The sequence below is a fragment of the Fistularia commersonii genome, chromosome 7 (assembly GCF_037954325.1).
Source record: "Fistularia commersonii isolate RoL2024-O1a breed Wild chromosome 7, RoL_Fcom_v1.0, whole genome shotgun sequence".
NCBI classification, from domain to species: Eukaryota; Metazoa; Chordata; class Actinopteri; order Syngnathiformes; family Fistulariidae; genus Fistularia; species Fistularia commersonii.
The window spans coordinates 15,410,887-15,428,248 of NC_141290.1; the positions used below are offsets into that span (position 1 = coordinate 15,410,887).

At 39.2% G+C, this 17,362-nt stretch overlaps 1 protein-coding gene across 7 annotated transcripts in view; it reads right to left on the reverse strand.

The window, feature by feature from the left end:
• The window catches only part of arhgef10la (Rho guanine nucleotide exchange factor (GEF) 10-like a), a 154,621-nt gene that overhangs the window by 111,286 nt on the left and 25,973 nt on the right, over positions 1-17,362 (reverse strand). For 4 of the 7 annotated variants that reach the window (XM_086149994.1, XM_086149998.1, XM_086149997.1 and 1 more), the window contains 9 exons: positions 16,187-16,332; positions 13,195-13,296; positions 12,365-12,492; positions 9,480-9,575; positions 8,744-8,852; positions 7,369-7,469; positions 3,980-4,057; positions 2,724-2,903; positions 674-790 (listed from right to left, as the gene is read on the reverse strand). In XM_086149994.1, the coding sequence (XP_086006120.1) occupies positions 674-790; positions 2,724-2,903; positions 3,980-4,057; positions 7,369-7,469; positions 8,744-8,852; positions 9,480-9,575; positions 12,365-12,492; positions 13,195-13,296; positions 16,187-16,332 (1,057 nt within the window). Of the gene's footprint in view, positions 1-673; positions 791-2,723; positions 2,904-3,979; positions 4,058-7,368; positions 7,470-8,743; positions 8,853-8,968; positions 9,083-9,479; positions 9,576-12,364; positions 12,493-13,194; positions 13,377-16,186; positions 16,333-17,362 lie in introns of those variants that run through there. The other 3 variants (XM_086149999.1, XM_086150000.1, XM_086150001.1) reach the window with 3 other exon arrangements.

The following is a 17,362-nucleotide window of genomic DNA, read 5'->3' on the forward strand; positions in this document are numbered from 1 at the left end:
ATCCCTAATTAATATTTGACAAAATAAGAAAACAGTAGGATGCACCCAGAATAGTTGTGGAAAGTTGACAAATTTACAAATTACATTTGGGTAAAATTTGGGGAAATAATGCTACACTCTGATTTTGTGACATGGTATTGGAGATACTTAGAACCATTCCTACATATATACATATATATATGAAGCAATTAAATTCATAATAACAGTGTTTTTATATTTTCTCCAAATACATTGAGCTATTGATTTTATTATCTATATTTTGCAAATCAATTTCTGGACTGTTTGTGGAGAAATGCAAATATTTACTATATATAGTAAATATAGAATCGATTTTGCCTTCTTTTGGCATCTCAAAACAAAGAAGTTCAGCCCGGGTCAAATATACATTAACATGACAGAACCAGAAACATGTCGCAGCCTCCCTTTCGTCTTAGTTCTTATGGAGTGATCCTTCCTCTTAAAAACTCATATGAGATTCAAAAAAGTACAGCCATCTTAATCAACTTAATCAACTCGGATACAAATCAACATCTGTATCCGATGCTCTGGTTTCGGATTGGATGCAAGAGTCCAATTTTCTAATTTTTAATTTATGGCTGCAGACAGAAGTACGAAGTTGATGGTCATATTGTCAGTGGGATCTCGGGGGTTGTGCTCATTGGGTGAAACGTACCTTAAGGAATTCCAGGAAAGCCGGTTTGGACATGCAAGCCTTTTTAATCAGGGCCATGGCATTTGTGAAATTGTTCACGTAATCACTGTATACGTCCAAAACCATGGACTTGGAAAACTGTGGACACAAAAAACATGGTTTTCTGACTTTGTAACAACAATAAAATTTAAGTGGATCTAGTACACTGCCAGGGTGGCACGGTGGTGCAGTGGTTAGTGCTTCTACCCCACAGGATGAAGGACCCTTCTTCACACAGAAAGGGCCCCTTGTGTGTTTCTCCCACAGTTCAAAAACATTCAGAAGGCCAGGAGGTAAGATTGCCCCGATGTGTGAATGAGAGAGTGAATGCTTGGTTATCTCTGTATGTGTCCATGCAACTGACCAATGTGACCAATCCAGGGTGTACCCTGTCTAATGACAGCTGGGATAGGCTCAAGCATCCCTGCAACCCTGAGTGCTGGATAAGCGGTAGATAATGGATGAATAGATAGTACTCTGCCATGTTTGATTATTTTGTCTTTACATGAGCATCAACAAACATAATAATTTTCTCTGACATGGTAAATGTCTTACAAACCATCCTGATTGCAGGGCAACCAGTGGTTGTTCAATGCAAAAACAGACTGGAAAAAACACTTAAAATAATGGTTTGTTTACCATCCCTGGCACCACAACATCCTTCACAAGCCACTTAAGAGTTTGGACAAAGAGAAATTATCTTACATAGCATGTGTGTGTGTGTGTGTGTGGGGGGGGGGGGGTGTATTTTCCCCTCAACAGACAGCTGATAAGAACCCCTTGAAAAATTGTAAAGAATGAGGCAATTACATAAAATCTAACTATCTTCTAACATTTCCTTCATCCAGATCTGATGTCACTACAAGTCCTACAGATGTTAAGGTAAGGGCTGAATTACACCTCCTGATAGACAAATAATGAAATGACGAAGTGGGTGAACACACTGGTGACTCAACACACAAGAGTGATACAATTCTTTAGCCCAACCCTGCTAACACAAATCCCAACGATTAAATTAAGAGTATATGTTTGGAGTGAGACATTATCATCATAATATCATTTACATTTTTGGGGAAAAAGAATGAACAAGTACAAGTTTAACATTTTTAAGGCTATAAAGTCTTATTCACAACAGTATTAAGCTTAATACGGAACTGAAATGTTACACATTGAAAGGCAAAATTTTATATTCAAAAACCCAGCATTTTCTAAAAATTTGTTTCAAAGGCTCATCTATGTTATGAAGTGGTTTCCTGTATTTTCTGTGTTTTTACTAATTTATTTTCTTTTTGAGTGATGTCATTTAACAATAATTGGGATAAACTTTTAACACTGGTTGAACACAAAGGGTGATTTTCAGTTAAAGATCCTAGTCTCTGGAACAACATTCTTCTGCGCATCAGGTCAGCAGACTTAAATCCAGGTATGAAATCCCATCTTACCTTACTTACTTACAGGTATTTTTTAAAATTTTGACTATATGAGATGGACATCATATGATACTTTGTACAAAGGAATATAGATTTTACATCACTCACTGCAGTTTATTGATGTTTTTAATTCATCTTGACATGGCTTGAAACATGGTCTGGATGTAAAGATTGTTATTGGTTTAGTTTATTAACGAAAATGTTCAATCCCAATCAACGACACTCTATGAAGGCAAAACTGATATTACTTGCTTCATCTCTAACGTATTTTTTTCCTTCAGATGAAAATGTAAAAATACTTGATAGCTCAGGCAGATGTCTTACTTCTTAAATACGCACCATTGGCCGGTGCCTCAGGGCCCAACCCAACCCAAACCATGTTTGACTCTTCGAACTCAGCAAAAGCTGTCGGCCATTTTAACTCTGGTGGGGATTTGATCTTTTACTTAGAGATATATGAAATGAAAACTATGACTTTTAATGAAATTCAACAATCGGGTTTCGTTCCAGACACCAACAAATGCGGAAAGAGACCTATAGTAAAATTGCCAGTGATTTCATTTCTGCTTCACAGAGATATTTGAGGAAAAACATGTACTGACCGATGCGACAAATAAGTCCCCAATTTTCTCACAGCTGTCCCATTCAGCCACGCGTGATGCCAGCGCAATCTGAAACATGGAGTGGCACTGTGTAATCTCCCGAATTCTGTAAAATATAGGCCTGATCTTCCTTGGACTCAGGATCCGTGGGTCAGCGTCCATCAAGGGTCTGTGGTATTCCTGGTAATTGTGACAGAAATTATCACATTATAAAAATTATATCTGATACATTTGTGTACAGGTACGTTTTTTTGTATTTGTACATTCATGTCATTCATGCCTTTTATTTTTATTGCACCAAAAATGGACCAATAAAGGGTAACAGACAAATGCTCTGTGAATCGAGGGGGAAGTGGTGTTGGTCACATTGCCTGGTAATCAATCCAAGGGATTCATCCAGAAAAGATTACTTGATATGAACACAGAAGTCAAGGTGACTTAGATTCATAAAAGCCAGAATAATAATGGCTAACTGCTGCTCGCGACTAAGTTATAGATTAAAAAGGCAACATGGTGAATTCACTCTGATGGGGATGCTTAATATAGCCAAGAGAAATTCATTGACAGCCATTTTGTTGATGGAAAAGCTGTAGACATGATTTCTTTGAATCCGAACAAGCTGAAATACAGATAATGCAAGCCAATCCAAGCAAGAGTTAAATCTCCACAAATCCATCACATCAGGCAGCACAACATGACCAACTGTGCAATCTGTTTTCCAGCAATAATGGCGGTTAGACCCCTCAATGTCTAATTGTGCATGTGGTCTTTCATCGTTCTATGTCATCTGTGTGGACTCTGCATTTACCAGTTGGCTGGACACCCTGAATACCAAAATGTTTCAAAAGACCTAAAAGTCGCAAATTATCACAAGCAATCACAGAACTTGACAACAAAAGTAGGGCATTTGTATCTTGACAGTGAACGATTTTGCAGTGCATAAGGCAGCAACAGATTGCCTCTGATTGGGTAGGTGCTCATCGTTTTTCCTGTGATGAGGAGATAGCAAGTCTCCTTTTCCAAACTTAAAAAGCAGATACAAGAGGAGGGTACATGCCATCCTGCACAAGCCTGGCAGGGTTTCTCTGTGTGCTCCCACAAAAATGAGGACAGATGTTTTATCGGGAATATTTACACTGGGACATTTCTGTAATTTGATGGATATCACTGCTTCTCATATCAACATAATTCATAACAGCTAACTGGTGAAGATATTGCATTTGGCAGAGGATGACAACAGGCACTTAACAACTCACCTGCAGGATTCTCTTCAGAGACTCCTGGTAACTGCGCTCGCTCTGAATGATGGAGCTGAGGATATGGCGTCTGACAACCTGCACAGACAACAGGCCAGTCAGGAAATCAAGCTTTAAAGAGGACATGATGGGGCTGCGGTGAGCGGTGTGCTTTCACTTAAGCATACCACTCTTGATAGATTGTACGGTAATCATGCATTTGTCACAAGAGTAAAAGGAGTCAAAGAAAAGGAGCACCACTTGATCAGGTCTCCGCCAAGGTGCTGAATCATCAGGCTAACATTAGATCTACTTATGATCTATTTGTTATAGATACTGATATTTCAAACAGGATACAGAGACAGACCAGAGATGTGAGACATACTGAACAATTTTAGCATGATAGCCTGGAGTATTATCTCTGAGCCAGGGGGCACACGTATGTCCATGAAATCTTAGTCCCAGTTCTGTAAAGTAAAGAAAGTTGTAGACAAAATATGTCCATCATTTGAGATACATTTATGTGTGTTAGATAAAACCTCCAAGGTTGTTCCCTTATCTAAGTGTTGATATGAGGGTTTTTACAGTAGTTGCGATAAGTACACGTAAATCAGTTACCTTGGATATTTTCATGGCTATGCTTGTATGCTTATATTGTGATTCAATGTCACACAAAAGAGGCATTATGTGTTAGTTTCTCAGTAATAGACAACCAGAAAATTAAATGTGCCCAAGTGCTCAGTTTAACTAACCACTTGAAAAGCAAACAAGTAAAATGTCTCAATTTACCTGCCCAAGTAAATAATCTGGACTACCCTCTGGTATATACCTCCACTCTCCATATATATACCTAGACTTACTTTCACAGAAATAACTCCTTGATAAGTAGTAATAATTGCTCAATTATATGAATTAAAGTTGGTGAAATCTAAAATGTCACATCATACACCTTGCCTTGCTGAACTTCTCATCGTCCTTCCATACCCAGAGGTAGAAGTTAAGGGAAAAAATTACCAGCAGAGGGTTAAGGCGATAAAAATTCATGCTGGTTAAATTTCAGCCCCAATCCATAAAGCTGAAGAAAAGGAAAATAACCTAGATGGGGGTTAGGGGAAGGCCTGCAAAATGGAGCCCCTCTACCAGATAGCAGCTTGCATATTTGAATATATAATGGTAATCATATATCCAATGGTAAATGTTTTGCGCACTTGGTTTTATTTGTAATAATACATTGCATGACAAGAAAATAAATAAATGCATTTAAAAAAAAATCAATAACATGGAACAATATCATTGTATTTATTGGAAGAGAAAAGAAGGAGTTATCACATTGTTAGTGACTGTGCCCACACAGTTGGTATGGGAGTTGGGAGGAAATCTTCTGGAGTTAGATGACGTAATTGAGAAAATCACCGGCAGTGAGAAGGGTACCGGTAATTGGTGCAGAATTCAATGGACATGAAGGTGCAGGCAATAGTATTGGGAGTATGGGGATCTGCAGCGCAAGGTGAAGGTAGAGGAGGCAAAGCCCAAACAAAGGGTGTATGATGACTTGTATGATAGGTTGAACAGTAAACAAAACATAGATATGGGACGGACTTGAACCAGGTTTAGGTGAGAATGGCAAGGGAAATGCATTGACAGCTGCAGGAAGAACGATGGGAAGATGGAGAGAGTACTTTGAAGAACTGATGAATTAGGAAAATTAGAGAACAAAGAGTTGAAAGGTGACAATTGCGAACCAAGAAGTTCTAGAGATAAGTAAAGAGCAGAGCAGAGGTAAGCATCTGTGAGCAATATGGTTTCATGCCAAGAATCAGCCTACTACAGATGCAGTATTTGCTTCACAAATCTTGATGGAGTAGTACGATGTACTAAGTAAGATGGAGAGCATTGTACCTTTACTGATCTAGAAAAAGCATACAACAGGGTGCCGAGAGAGGAACTGTGGCACTGTATGAGGACATTTGGAATGGCAGTTAGGAATGTTAGACTGGTGCAAGACATGTATGAGAGCTGTGCAACAGTGGAGACGTGTGCCATATGCCACAGAGGAGTTAAAGGCAGAAGTGGGACTACATCAGTGATAAGCTCTGAGACCTTTCTTGTTTGCTATGGTGATGGACAGGCTGACAGCTGAGGTTAGACAGGAATCTCCATGGACTATGATGTTTGCAGATGACATTGTGATCTGTAGTGAGAGCAGAGAACAGGTTGTAGTGAGATATGTAGTGAGAGAAGGGAGAAGGGTGGAGGTACCTTATGTTCTGAAAAGGAGAGTAGTGAAGGTTAGCTGATAAAAGACAGAATACATACTATATGTGTTAATGAAAGGGTTGCAAGTGGAATGCTGAGGTTATGGGGAGATAAAGAAGGTGGAGGATTTTTAATACTTGAGATCAACAAACCAGAGCAATACTGAGTGTGGACAAGAGTTGAAGAAATATGTTCAAGCAGGTTTAAATAGGTGGAGAAAAGTGTCAGAGGTAATGTCTGGGAGAAAAGTAACAGGCAGAATGGAAGGAACAGTGTACAAGACATTGGTGAGATTCGTGAAGTTGTATGGTTTGGGGACATCTGCATTGAGAAGAAGACAGGAAGCAGAGTTAGAGGTACCAAAGAAGAAGATGTTGAGGTCCTCTTTGGGACTGATGGGGTAAGGGTTAGGATTAAGGTTGAACAGGATCAGGAATGAGTCAATCCAAGGGACAGCACATGTTCAGTGTTTTGTAGATAAATTCAGAGGAGCCAGACTACGGTGGTTTAGACATGAACAGAGGAGGGATAGTGAGTATATTGGTAGAAGGATGCTGAGGACGAACTGTGAGGCAAGAGGTCTATAGGAAAACCAAAGAGAAGACCTATGCATGTAGGGAAAGAGTCTATGAAGCTAGTTGGTGTGAGAGAAGAGGATGCTGAGAATAGGGTTTGGCTCCCGCTTGAAGGGAACAGGTGAAAGGAAAAGAAAAAGATATGAATAACTTAAGAGAGAAAACTTAACTCTAAAAATCAACAGAGAAGACACAAAGTTGACAAAAAAAAAAACAAAAAAAAAAACCTGTACCCTCCATTACATTATTTACAGGTCTGTGTGTCTATAGGTTTTACCTCATCCATCTTACCTCATCTCTGCATTAACTGTCCTCTGCAAAGTATTTCACATTTAAGGGGAATGTACATTTTCCCTGTAACCCAAGGATAAGCCCTCTTGCAATTCTTTATTGAATCCTTAGTGATATGAGTTAAAACTTACTATCTCCCCTTCGATAATTTTATCTAACACATTATTTTCCCAATGCAATCTTGGGCAAAACTTTAAAAGCAAAATTATGAAGAGTGGTTTTCCAACTTGATGTTTACAATGCGGATTCACGAAAGAACTGAATGTTTCCAGTTGGTGGTAGGCTCACCTGGTGGCTGGTCAGCCCCTCTGGCATTGAGCTCAGCTGTGGTGGCGGATGCTTCACGTCTGACATTGCTATGTCCAGGTATCCTGCATCATCCTCCTCTTCTGCACACAGTCAGAAATAAAGGGGGACATATAGACCCGTTCCAAAAGACTGTGTATAAGTACGTGTCACAAAGAATGAGGAAGAGAGAGAACAGAGAGGCAGCCTTCAGATCTCGCTGCAGCTGGAAACACGCTGCGACACACTAAGTTTATTACCTCTGAAATATGAAGACTTCCTGCCTCTGAAAAGAAGCAGAGAAGCCGAAGAGAGAAAAGACAAGCACAGAGACCTTGAGAAGAAGAAGAGGAAAAAAAAAAAAAAAAAATCAACTTTAAAAACAATACTGTATTTCTCTAGGAGTGGGGCACGCAGACGTGAATCTGTAAACCACGATGCATCACATTTGCTTCTCTGCATTGGCACAGAGACATTTAAAAAAAATCCCTACTCCAACCGTAACCATAAAGACATTGATGGCATAAGCTTTCACCGTTCCAATTAAAGACTTTGGAATGATAACAGAGGATTGGTGGAAAAGGAATATAATGCTGCAAAGATTCTTCTCGATCTACCCCTAAAAATAGCAACACTGGCCTCTTTACCTCTGTGATGGCTTGGAAAGGCTTTTGTTTGAGGATCGAGTCTGATATCTTCGGTTTATGCAGCTGCTCGATTCACATTAATGGATGATAATCTCCACTGTCAGGCGATACTTCCTATAACAACCTATATTATACCACACAAGCTATTCCATTCATCTCTTTGTCAATCACCAAACTTTCGCCGAACCCCTATCTGCTTTAATATGATCAGGGATATCTTTGTTTTACTGTTGTGCATTTTTCCCAAGTGAATGACGTAAACTTTTAACTGTGCTTGCCAGCTTTTCACTCGAGCACAATGAGAAAAGTTGTAAAAAAATAAAAATAAAAAACACGGGCAAAGACCAATCCCTATTGCCTTGAACAATTACCATTGAAGTTCATGATTTATTTACATTATGAATTAGTGTTTCAATTATTTTTCTCCATTAATCAATTAGCTTATTAATTTAAATTGATCAGTGCTTCCTCAAGCCCAAGATGGATTCCCCTTAATGTCCACAACCCAACAATATTCAGGTTGCTGCCCTAGAAAGGTAAAGAAAACTCAAAATGGTAACATGTTGAGCTCTGACTGGAAACCTTGATGTTTGTTTCTGAAAATAAGGCCAGACTTGATTAACCAATTAACAAAGAAGTTGATGAATTTACTTAAAAACCAAAAGCTGTTTATTCAAGCATTTCTATGAAGCAAAGTAAGCCCACTGACAAAACAAACTTAAGTACTTTACCCATTGTATCTTTTCTGTGAAGGAAGGGAACCTTTCTCATGACGGCTATTTTGGTTTTCTCAAGCCCATCCTTTGTCCCACTTCTGGCTGCCTTCATGAGCTGCTGAACCTGGTAAGAAGAAGTAGAAAGACACAAGAAAAGAGCATCAGCACTTAAGGAGGAAAACTGCATGCTGCGGAGACTTGATAACCTGTGACGCTCCTCTGGAGAGAAGTGGCACTCACTGGGCTCATTGTGAATCTCACCATCTGCGACTCCCCACGGGTCGCCGTACAGCCTTTAATCAGTCACTCTATGAGCATATCATGGTGAGATTAACGTACCAGAAGGAGCTCCATATTAGAGCACTGCAGTGCAAGAGAATTCAGCTGACCACAGTCTCCACCCTCAGCATCATCACAGGCCTTGCAACCAGATTCCGCACCCAGAATACACCCAGGGTGGTAGTATTTTTAAACGGCGCTACTTCAGGAAAGTAGGTCATTATTTGGGAGCAAGTTGCACTGGTGTTTATATTACTTAATAATTAATGTGCTCAATAAATTTGTCCTGATATTAAACCAGCGAGGAAACGGTCTCAAGAGGACAGTCAAAGAAAAGCTGGGATCGGTGATGAGTCAGCATGAATCAGCACAGGGTGGTCATCAATCCTTCTGCCATACATCTTGCAGAATGATTTGAGAAGAAAAGACAAAAGTGTGTTATCGCTGTGTTTTCTTGCTGCTATTGAGATACCTTGATATCATAGTTGTGTTTGCCAGCCAGTCTCATTGCCAGTTCGCGTTTGGTCCTGGCACACCGTTCCCTCAGCCGACGTACTTCGGGAGAGAGCTACAGGTGCGGGTCGAGCACGGGTAAGGGTCACGTTTTGCCACAAGTGGTGAAAGCAGGGGGAAAGAGGGAAATGGAGGCAAAGTGATCAAGGCAGCAAGCTACGCAACATTGAGTAACAATTACAAGCACAGAGAGTTAAAGCATCAAGTATTATGACTGTTAAAGGGGCAAAGCTGCGGCAGGGGCCTTTATTAGGAGTTCAGTCCTACCACTTGGTGGGGTGCCTACATCTGGGCTAGTAAATTCTAAAATTTCCCCGCCTCCTTAAATTGAATCATGTCTGAAAATCAGCATGTACATAAGTTAAACAAAAGATACATTTCCGGGGAAAAAGAAAACACGTCAAAAAATCCTTAATGAAGTACTTATCATTGATGTTGTGTACCTGTTCATAACGGGTACAAAATTAGATACATATAATTTATACCTTTTTATGATATTTTGTGAGCAGTGATGGAACGCCTTGTGAACAATGAGGAAAGAAGAGAGGGTAAGGAGAACTCACCTTGCAAATACCATACTACAACCACTGCTAGCCCATGTAATGGTCCACTTATATTTACGAGTCAGAAATTACGCTATGGAAGGTACAGCATATTATTTTTCGTCTGATGCACAATATTATACAGTATTTGTAGTTGCAGATGAAACCCTGCTCCATCTCGGAATTGAAAAAAATTCTAAAAGAAGAATGTACATCTTTACTGTTTTATGTAAGTATAATTGCAAAGAATTTTCTAAAGGTCATAAGTTAAAGTGGTCTGTGCAATAAAATGGTCGCTTCATGCATTATTGTTATATATGATGCTTTAAAATTGTGGGCGATGCAGTATTTAGCGCTTTCGCATTGCAGCAATAAAGTCCCTGGTCAGACAGTGGGCCTAACTGCAGAGTTTGCATGTTCTCCATGTGACTGCGTGGGTTTCCTCTAGGTTCTCCGGTCTCCTCCCACAGTCCAAAACATGTTGTAGGTTCACTGGATACCCTAAACTGTCTAGTTGTGTCAAAGAGAGAGTAAATAGTTGTTTGCCTCTATAAATGGCCCTGTAATCGAATGGCAACTGGTCCAGTGTGAACGCCACCTCTCAACCAATGAGGCTACAGCACCCCCACAGCCCTGGCTGCCGGATAAATGGTAAAGATAAAGAATTAAAGCACAAATGAATAGCTTTTAAATGTATTAAGTGTATTTATTTTTAGGCCACTTGGTGGTTTAAAAATTTGTGGTGCATGTTCTCAATTTTGTTCTCATAAGATCCAAATAAATGTTGTGTTTCTTACATTGGATTAAAGGCAATTGGATTAGAAAACTTTTTTGTTAACTTCATCCTGTTAGAAATTATAAACATGGAAAGTACGATAGATGCTCATTTGTTGTATATATATTGATTATTGTATCCATTGTTTTGCCATTTACTACTTACACTTATCCATTTTAAAGATGGTGCCCAAACTGGAAAAAGGAACAAAAGTAATTATCTACTTTTCATGAGCGCGAATAGCACACCTTGATATCAGCTTGCGGTATGGCAATGTATTTTCCGGCATATCCAAAGGGTTTAAGGCTGCTCAGCTTATAAAGAAATTTTCATTCTTGAGATCCTTTTCAAATATTAATACATATAAGGATTTTTTTAAGACAAGAAGGTTATGAATAAATAGAATTCTGAAAAGTAACAGTAATCTACAGTTGTAAGACACATGTTTCACAAGTTCAAGACAATATAAGACTGATACGGTCAACAAGTAGACAGAAAACCCTGGGAAGTGCTTGAGTAAAGCACTATCCACCACTGCATACAGTATGAAAAATTGACAGGTAGGATATTGGGGTGGGGGGTGTCCAGCACTTACATTGGAAGTGAACTACCTCCAAAGCTTTTCAGGTAGCTTGAAACAGGCAGTGAACGAAATGGGGCCAAAATTTCACACAATGGGCAAAAAATTAATTGGCTGAAACTAATTAAAAGCAATGTGTTTTTCAAGAGAGCTGCAATAACCGAAAAGTATCACTGGGTAGGTCCTCCGAGCTCGGGTTTCATTAGGCTCTCAAGTTGTATGCCTAAATTCTTCCCTTTGTTTAGTGGTCTGGGACTGACTTGGCCGGAGAACTGCAGAGAAGTGGCGAGCAGCTCCACACCCTCATGTAATTACCTGAGTAGATCATTTTCTGTGCCAATACATCAAGCTTTTGTTTGTCTCATTGGTCCCTCCCTTTCACCCTCATGGCTTGGATTACAATGGAGCCAGACCCCCCCCCCTCCCCCCGAAGCATTTAAAACAAAATAAAGGCAGGTATTAATCTATGCATCATCTCTGGACAATACCTATATATCAGCAAGACTTCACATTTCTCCTACATGCTTGAAACAAAGCGCGTTTAAGACTGCCTAAGCGCAACATAAATGCAGTATAATGTGAATGTGTGCACAGTGCCATCATGTGGAAGAGCAACAGCCTAAAGCTGCAGAAAATGGATGAACAGCATCCTTGGCAAAGGTGAGGTGCGGAGCTTTTTTAGGAGAGAAATGCATCTTGTTTACTCTTATCCCACAATGAAAGAATAAAACCTAGACAGTCGGGTTTACATAATTTACATTCTTTATACTTTCCGACCAGTGTAGCAAATTAATAAAGAAAACTACAGTGGAAGGGCAGAGGAGAATAATGAATAATTCTCTCTGATGTTGGAAGGAATCCAACAAAAACAGCCCAGCTGCATGCAATGCCATTGAGAATAAGTCTGAAGGTAATCAATGAGAGATAAAGAGAAATATCAGCACTACCTTGCTCCGTGTGGGTACTTTGCTGTCGTTGTCAGACTGCTCGTCATAGCTTTCAAACTCACTGGAGCTCCAACCGTTGTCTGCATTCACCGGGCCACTGTCTCTCTGGACCTCCTCATAGATCATGTCTGCCAAAAATATCACAGCTCAGAAGTTCATGAATGGCCAAGCAGCATAAACAATTGCCATTCTTTTGAGCAGGATTTTTATGTAAAGCTTCATACAAGCACCCAGAGGTAACAACTACAAAGAGGTACCGAGAATGAAGACAAAATCTAGATGATTAAAATAGACCTGACATCAGCAGTAAAATTATATACGAATAAAAAACTGTCGGAAAAAAAATGTGAATGCTGAAAAATTACATGATATGACATGAAAATATAACCTGGAGATCATGATAAAAATACTTGAAAGCCAATAAATTAGAAATATACATTTAAATATAATTAAATCAAATTAAATTGAGCAAATTGAAACATGTAGAAGAGTATGTTTGTGTGCCAGCCAGTGGGTTGGGGAAAAAATGAAAGCAATTTTCGATAAAACACCAAATAAAACTCATAAAACGAATAAATCAACGAAATTCAGGGAAAAAAATCGTGAAAAAAAAATAAAACCAGCAGCAGGACATTATTAAAAAAATAAATAAAATACAGTATGCAAACAGCATTTTGGTCAAATCAAAATGTTGTGTTCCCTCAATCATGATAGTGTGTGTGTGTGTGTGTGTGTGTGTGTGTGTGTGTGTGTGTGTGTGTATGTGTGATATCAGACAGTGAGAGAGCACTCAAATGAAGGCTGATAGGCCTGTTCCTATTGATACTGACCTTCATCTGGCGAGAGGTGGTCTTCGCATGGAACGTCATCATAGATCACCTCTGAAGCCAGATCTGTGTCTATCTGCGGTTCTTCCTTAGTCACACGTGATGCTGGCAAAAAAAAAAAAAAAAGCAAGGGCATCAAAGTAAAAAACATTATTTTAAATGGGAAATTAGTGGGTCTATGTTTTAATTCCCCTTTTAATTAAATAGTGGCAACTCCTTTCGCTGATCAAATTTCACAGCGTGTCATACAAATATAAACATAAAAGAACCTTTCCCGGTTGCGGCGTTTGAATGTTTATATTGTTATTACAACATTTGCATTTTAAGACATTCTACCTCAGAAATATGACACACATCATACAAATATTCCCATAATGGCTCAGACCATGTGAGGCAACATAATTGCTTGTTCGAGCTATTGACCCATTCTATCTCCACTCTCCGCACAATTTATCATTAACTGCTTTGAGAGAGTTTCAGCCTAATTTAGCTTGGTGAGCTTTATTGATTCGGTTTTAAACTGTGATTTGTCGACGGCACTCTGTGCTAAGCCTTGGACAGCAACAATCACTGTTTTCAATTAATCTGATTCAAAATGTGTTTTCTTTCAGGGATTTTTCAGCAGTTCAAATTTTTTTAAATAACCTTGGACATTATCCAGGTAGAGGAATAATGCACAGGGGTTTCTACAAAAGCGGATTAGTAACACAAATGTTCTTCCCATCTACCTCACTCTCCTATAACAGTGCGTTCAGCAAAGGTTTCAGAATGAGGAAAAAAATAACTGGACTGGGACTATTAGCCTATCTGCAAAGTGACTGGGACTCTCAGGAAATGGCTTGTTACTTCTTGTTTCTGACTTGTATTTAGATATCCTGCAAAGAGACTAGCTGACCCATCAATAAAGAGATTCATGGTGTGCATCAGTGCAGATTAGAAACACGTAGCCTAGATGAATGGATCCCATTTGTCAAAAAAACAGGCGAAAACATGGAAGAAAATCTTAAAACGGTGTAGGATAATCGCAGTGTCAAAGGCACACAAATGAGAAGTGAGGAAGATGGTTGAAGGAAAGACATAAATCATTCATGATGCTGCATGTGAAACAATCACACAGAAACTACTTTAACAAACAAAACGGGCAGCCCCCCATGGACTTTTACATCACATCCGGCATATCTGTTTGACAAAAATAACATGAAGATATGAAATGAAATTTCAGGTGTCTGTTACAGGGGTCTGACCAATTTTGCAAGTCCATGAGTTCCAATTTCAGTATTTTGGTAAGAAACATAGTTTACAAATAGCTTACGATGAAAGGGAAATTTCTGCGGAAATATTAAGAGCCACTGAAAAAGGGGTGGATTGACAAAAGGAGGGTTCAAGATTTTATTTTAACAAAAAGAATGTCATTATGAATTCATAAATAATTGTCATTTTAGGAATAGCCATGAGATAAAGAAAAAATATAATGCAGGGTATTTGAGGGGAAACATTAGAAGGGTAAATTGTGACTTGTTTGGCTAAAGCATTCATCTATAGTGAAATAAGAAAAATGTTGGTTTTGGTATCAAAAGCACATCATTAGCAAAACAATACTTAAAAATGTGAACAGATAGCCTGGTTTTAACCCACAAGTTAAAATGTTGGTACTGTCATATCATGTTCTTTTCTGATATTGTTATTATGTAATTCTTTCTTTATTAGAATTAAATCAAATTGTAATTTTGTAAAATGATGCTGCTCGTGTAATTCTCAACACTCCCCAAAACAGTAAATTAAAACGTAAAACCTTAATAACTGATGGTAAAGTGTATATCTAAAGACACATTCAGAACCACTAAGGTCAACTAGCAACAAAAAAGTCAAGTAAAAACACTCACCATACTGATAAAAAAGAATAACAACATAAATCTTGGTAACTTCCGTTTACTCTTTCACCACCTTGTATCTTAAAGCTTATTTTCCTACTCTGTAACCTGCAGATTAAAGTTAAATTATTTTCTACTTCCCCTATTAAACACAAAGTCGACAGCAATTTAATCTAACTGAGAAACCGACAGCTTCCCCTTGTGTGCTGGAGCTTACAATTCCATTAGTGCAGTGTTCTAAATATACAGTAAAATACTGCTTTCAAATTGCCATTGGCAGATTATTTCAAATTCTGTCCAACTAGAAAGCAAACACCACCTGTAAGATGCCTTGTAGGTTACAACAGACACTGAAGGTTTTGAGAAACATCTACGTCAGACAATTAGGCCTGCTCAGTTAGTTTGGTAAAATAAAGAAATGTGATTTGTTGTTAAACAGGGAAATTACGTGGAACAATGTACCACCTTGCTGTTCATTCATTTTTTAGCCAATTTTTTACCGCAAAGACAAAATCTCTGCACCCTGAGCTGAGCCACAACAAAGAAAACTGCAATTGGCCTATCGAGTCCGGGACCTTTTTTTAACCTACTGAAGTGAAATGAAAATAGGTGATCCATACATTTCCTTGTTCACTGTCTAAATCTCAGATCAGTTTTCTCTGCACAGAGTGGTTCCCTATTGATTCCTCATCCTATATTAATTGGATTTGTCTGACGTCTGTAGGTACAAAATTGTCTCAGAGACTCTGTAGGGATTGCTGGTTTGCACGTCTGCCTAGCCATTTCTCCCTCAGGAATTCAATCCCTGAAGATGGGCCAATCATGTAGTTATGACAGTGTTGCCACCTTTGATGAAGGTCAAGTGATGCAATGTGTAGTACAAACAAAGGACCGGTACAAATTTGTAAAGCCAATGTCATTGCAGCATGATCCAGCGAAGTGTTTACACAACTTTGGCAACTCTCTTGGTTTTCCATCAGATCTGTCCACACTGTGAACAATATAATACATTGCTGGAATGGACCTGAATCCCATGGTAGGTTTAATCTTTTGGTCTGAAATTGAACCCTTGATCTGCAATATAAAGTACATCAGTTCCCTGTCAATGTAATTTAGTTCTGTACCTTTGGAGGCGTCCCTGGAGCCCGAGCTTTCCGCGACAGTTTCCCCGCTGCAGTCTCTGGAATTAGCCGGCTTCTCCGCACCAATCCTCGGAAGCTCCTCTCCCACGCGGGGAGGGGAGGCATCGGGCTCGGCTGCTGCCGAGGCCCTGGAAGATGGCAAAACATTAGCTCTGTAAAACCAACAGGGATTGTTGTGCGCCTCATTACAAGTTAATTCCAGTCAGAGGAAGGGGAAGCAGTGTATTGATGGGTGGGGTCAAATAGTTCTTCATCATCCGAGCATGCACTTAATAACTCTTCTTGGTCTGACATGAAACAAGCTACAGATGCAGATATTGAAGGCTCTGGGAGTATAGGATCATGTTTCTAATACTGAGATCCGGACATTTTATTGTTTGATTGATGATTAATAGTGGAGAAACAAACGTGACAGATTTCAATAAATTGTATGGAGCTTCACAGCAGAAGTCCCCGGGCTGGGGTGTCATGCTCCAAGGTTGAAGAAATTAAATTACTATCAACTAACTTAAAAAACAAACTGTTGATGTAAAATAATTTAAAGGACTGTTTGGGTAACCCTTATCATTGTTAGAATTACTTTGAAAATTTCAAGAATTTCAAATTCTGAGTCAGAACAGTAAAAGAAGTAAAGTGTGGTGAAATTAAAAAAGCCTTTTGACAAAGACAGACCACAGAGCCATGGCCAACCATTCATTTTACAAAGCTAACAAGCTAACAATAAGCAGATTTATAACTGCCTATTGGACAAGTTGACCGGGCAAAAGCAAGTATCTTTCATTCATTCATTATCTGTACCGCTTATCCTCCACTCTGGATTGCAAAGTGGCTAAAGCCCATCCCATCTTTCATCAAGTGGGAGGCGGGGCTCAGTCAGTCGATCACAGGGTCACATATTAAGACATACAACCATCCACTCTGTCATTCACACATCTCGGCACATTAGGTCACCAATTTAACCTACATTATGATTTCGGACTGTGGGAGGAAACCAGAGAACCTGGAGAAAATCCACACAGAAATGGGGAGAACATATAGACCCCACACAGAAAGGCCCCAAGTCGGAATCACGCCAGGGACCTTCCTGCTGTGAGGCAGACGCACTGAAAATTGCCCCGTTCGAAGGTGTCTTCTCATCTTATTATGAACGGGAAAAAA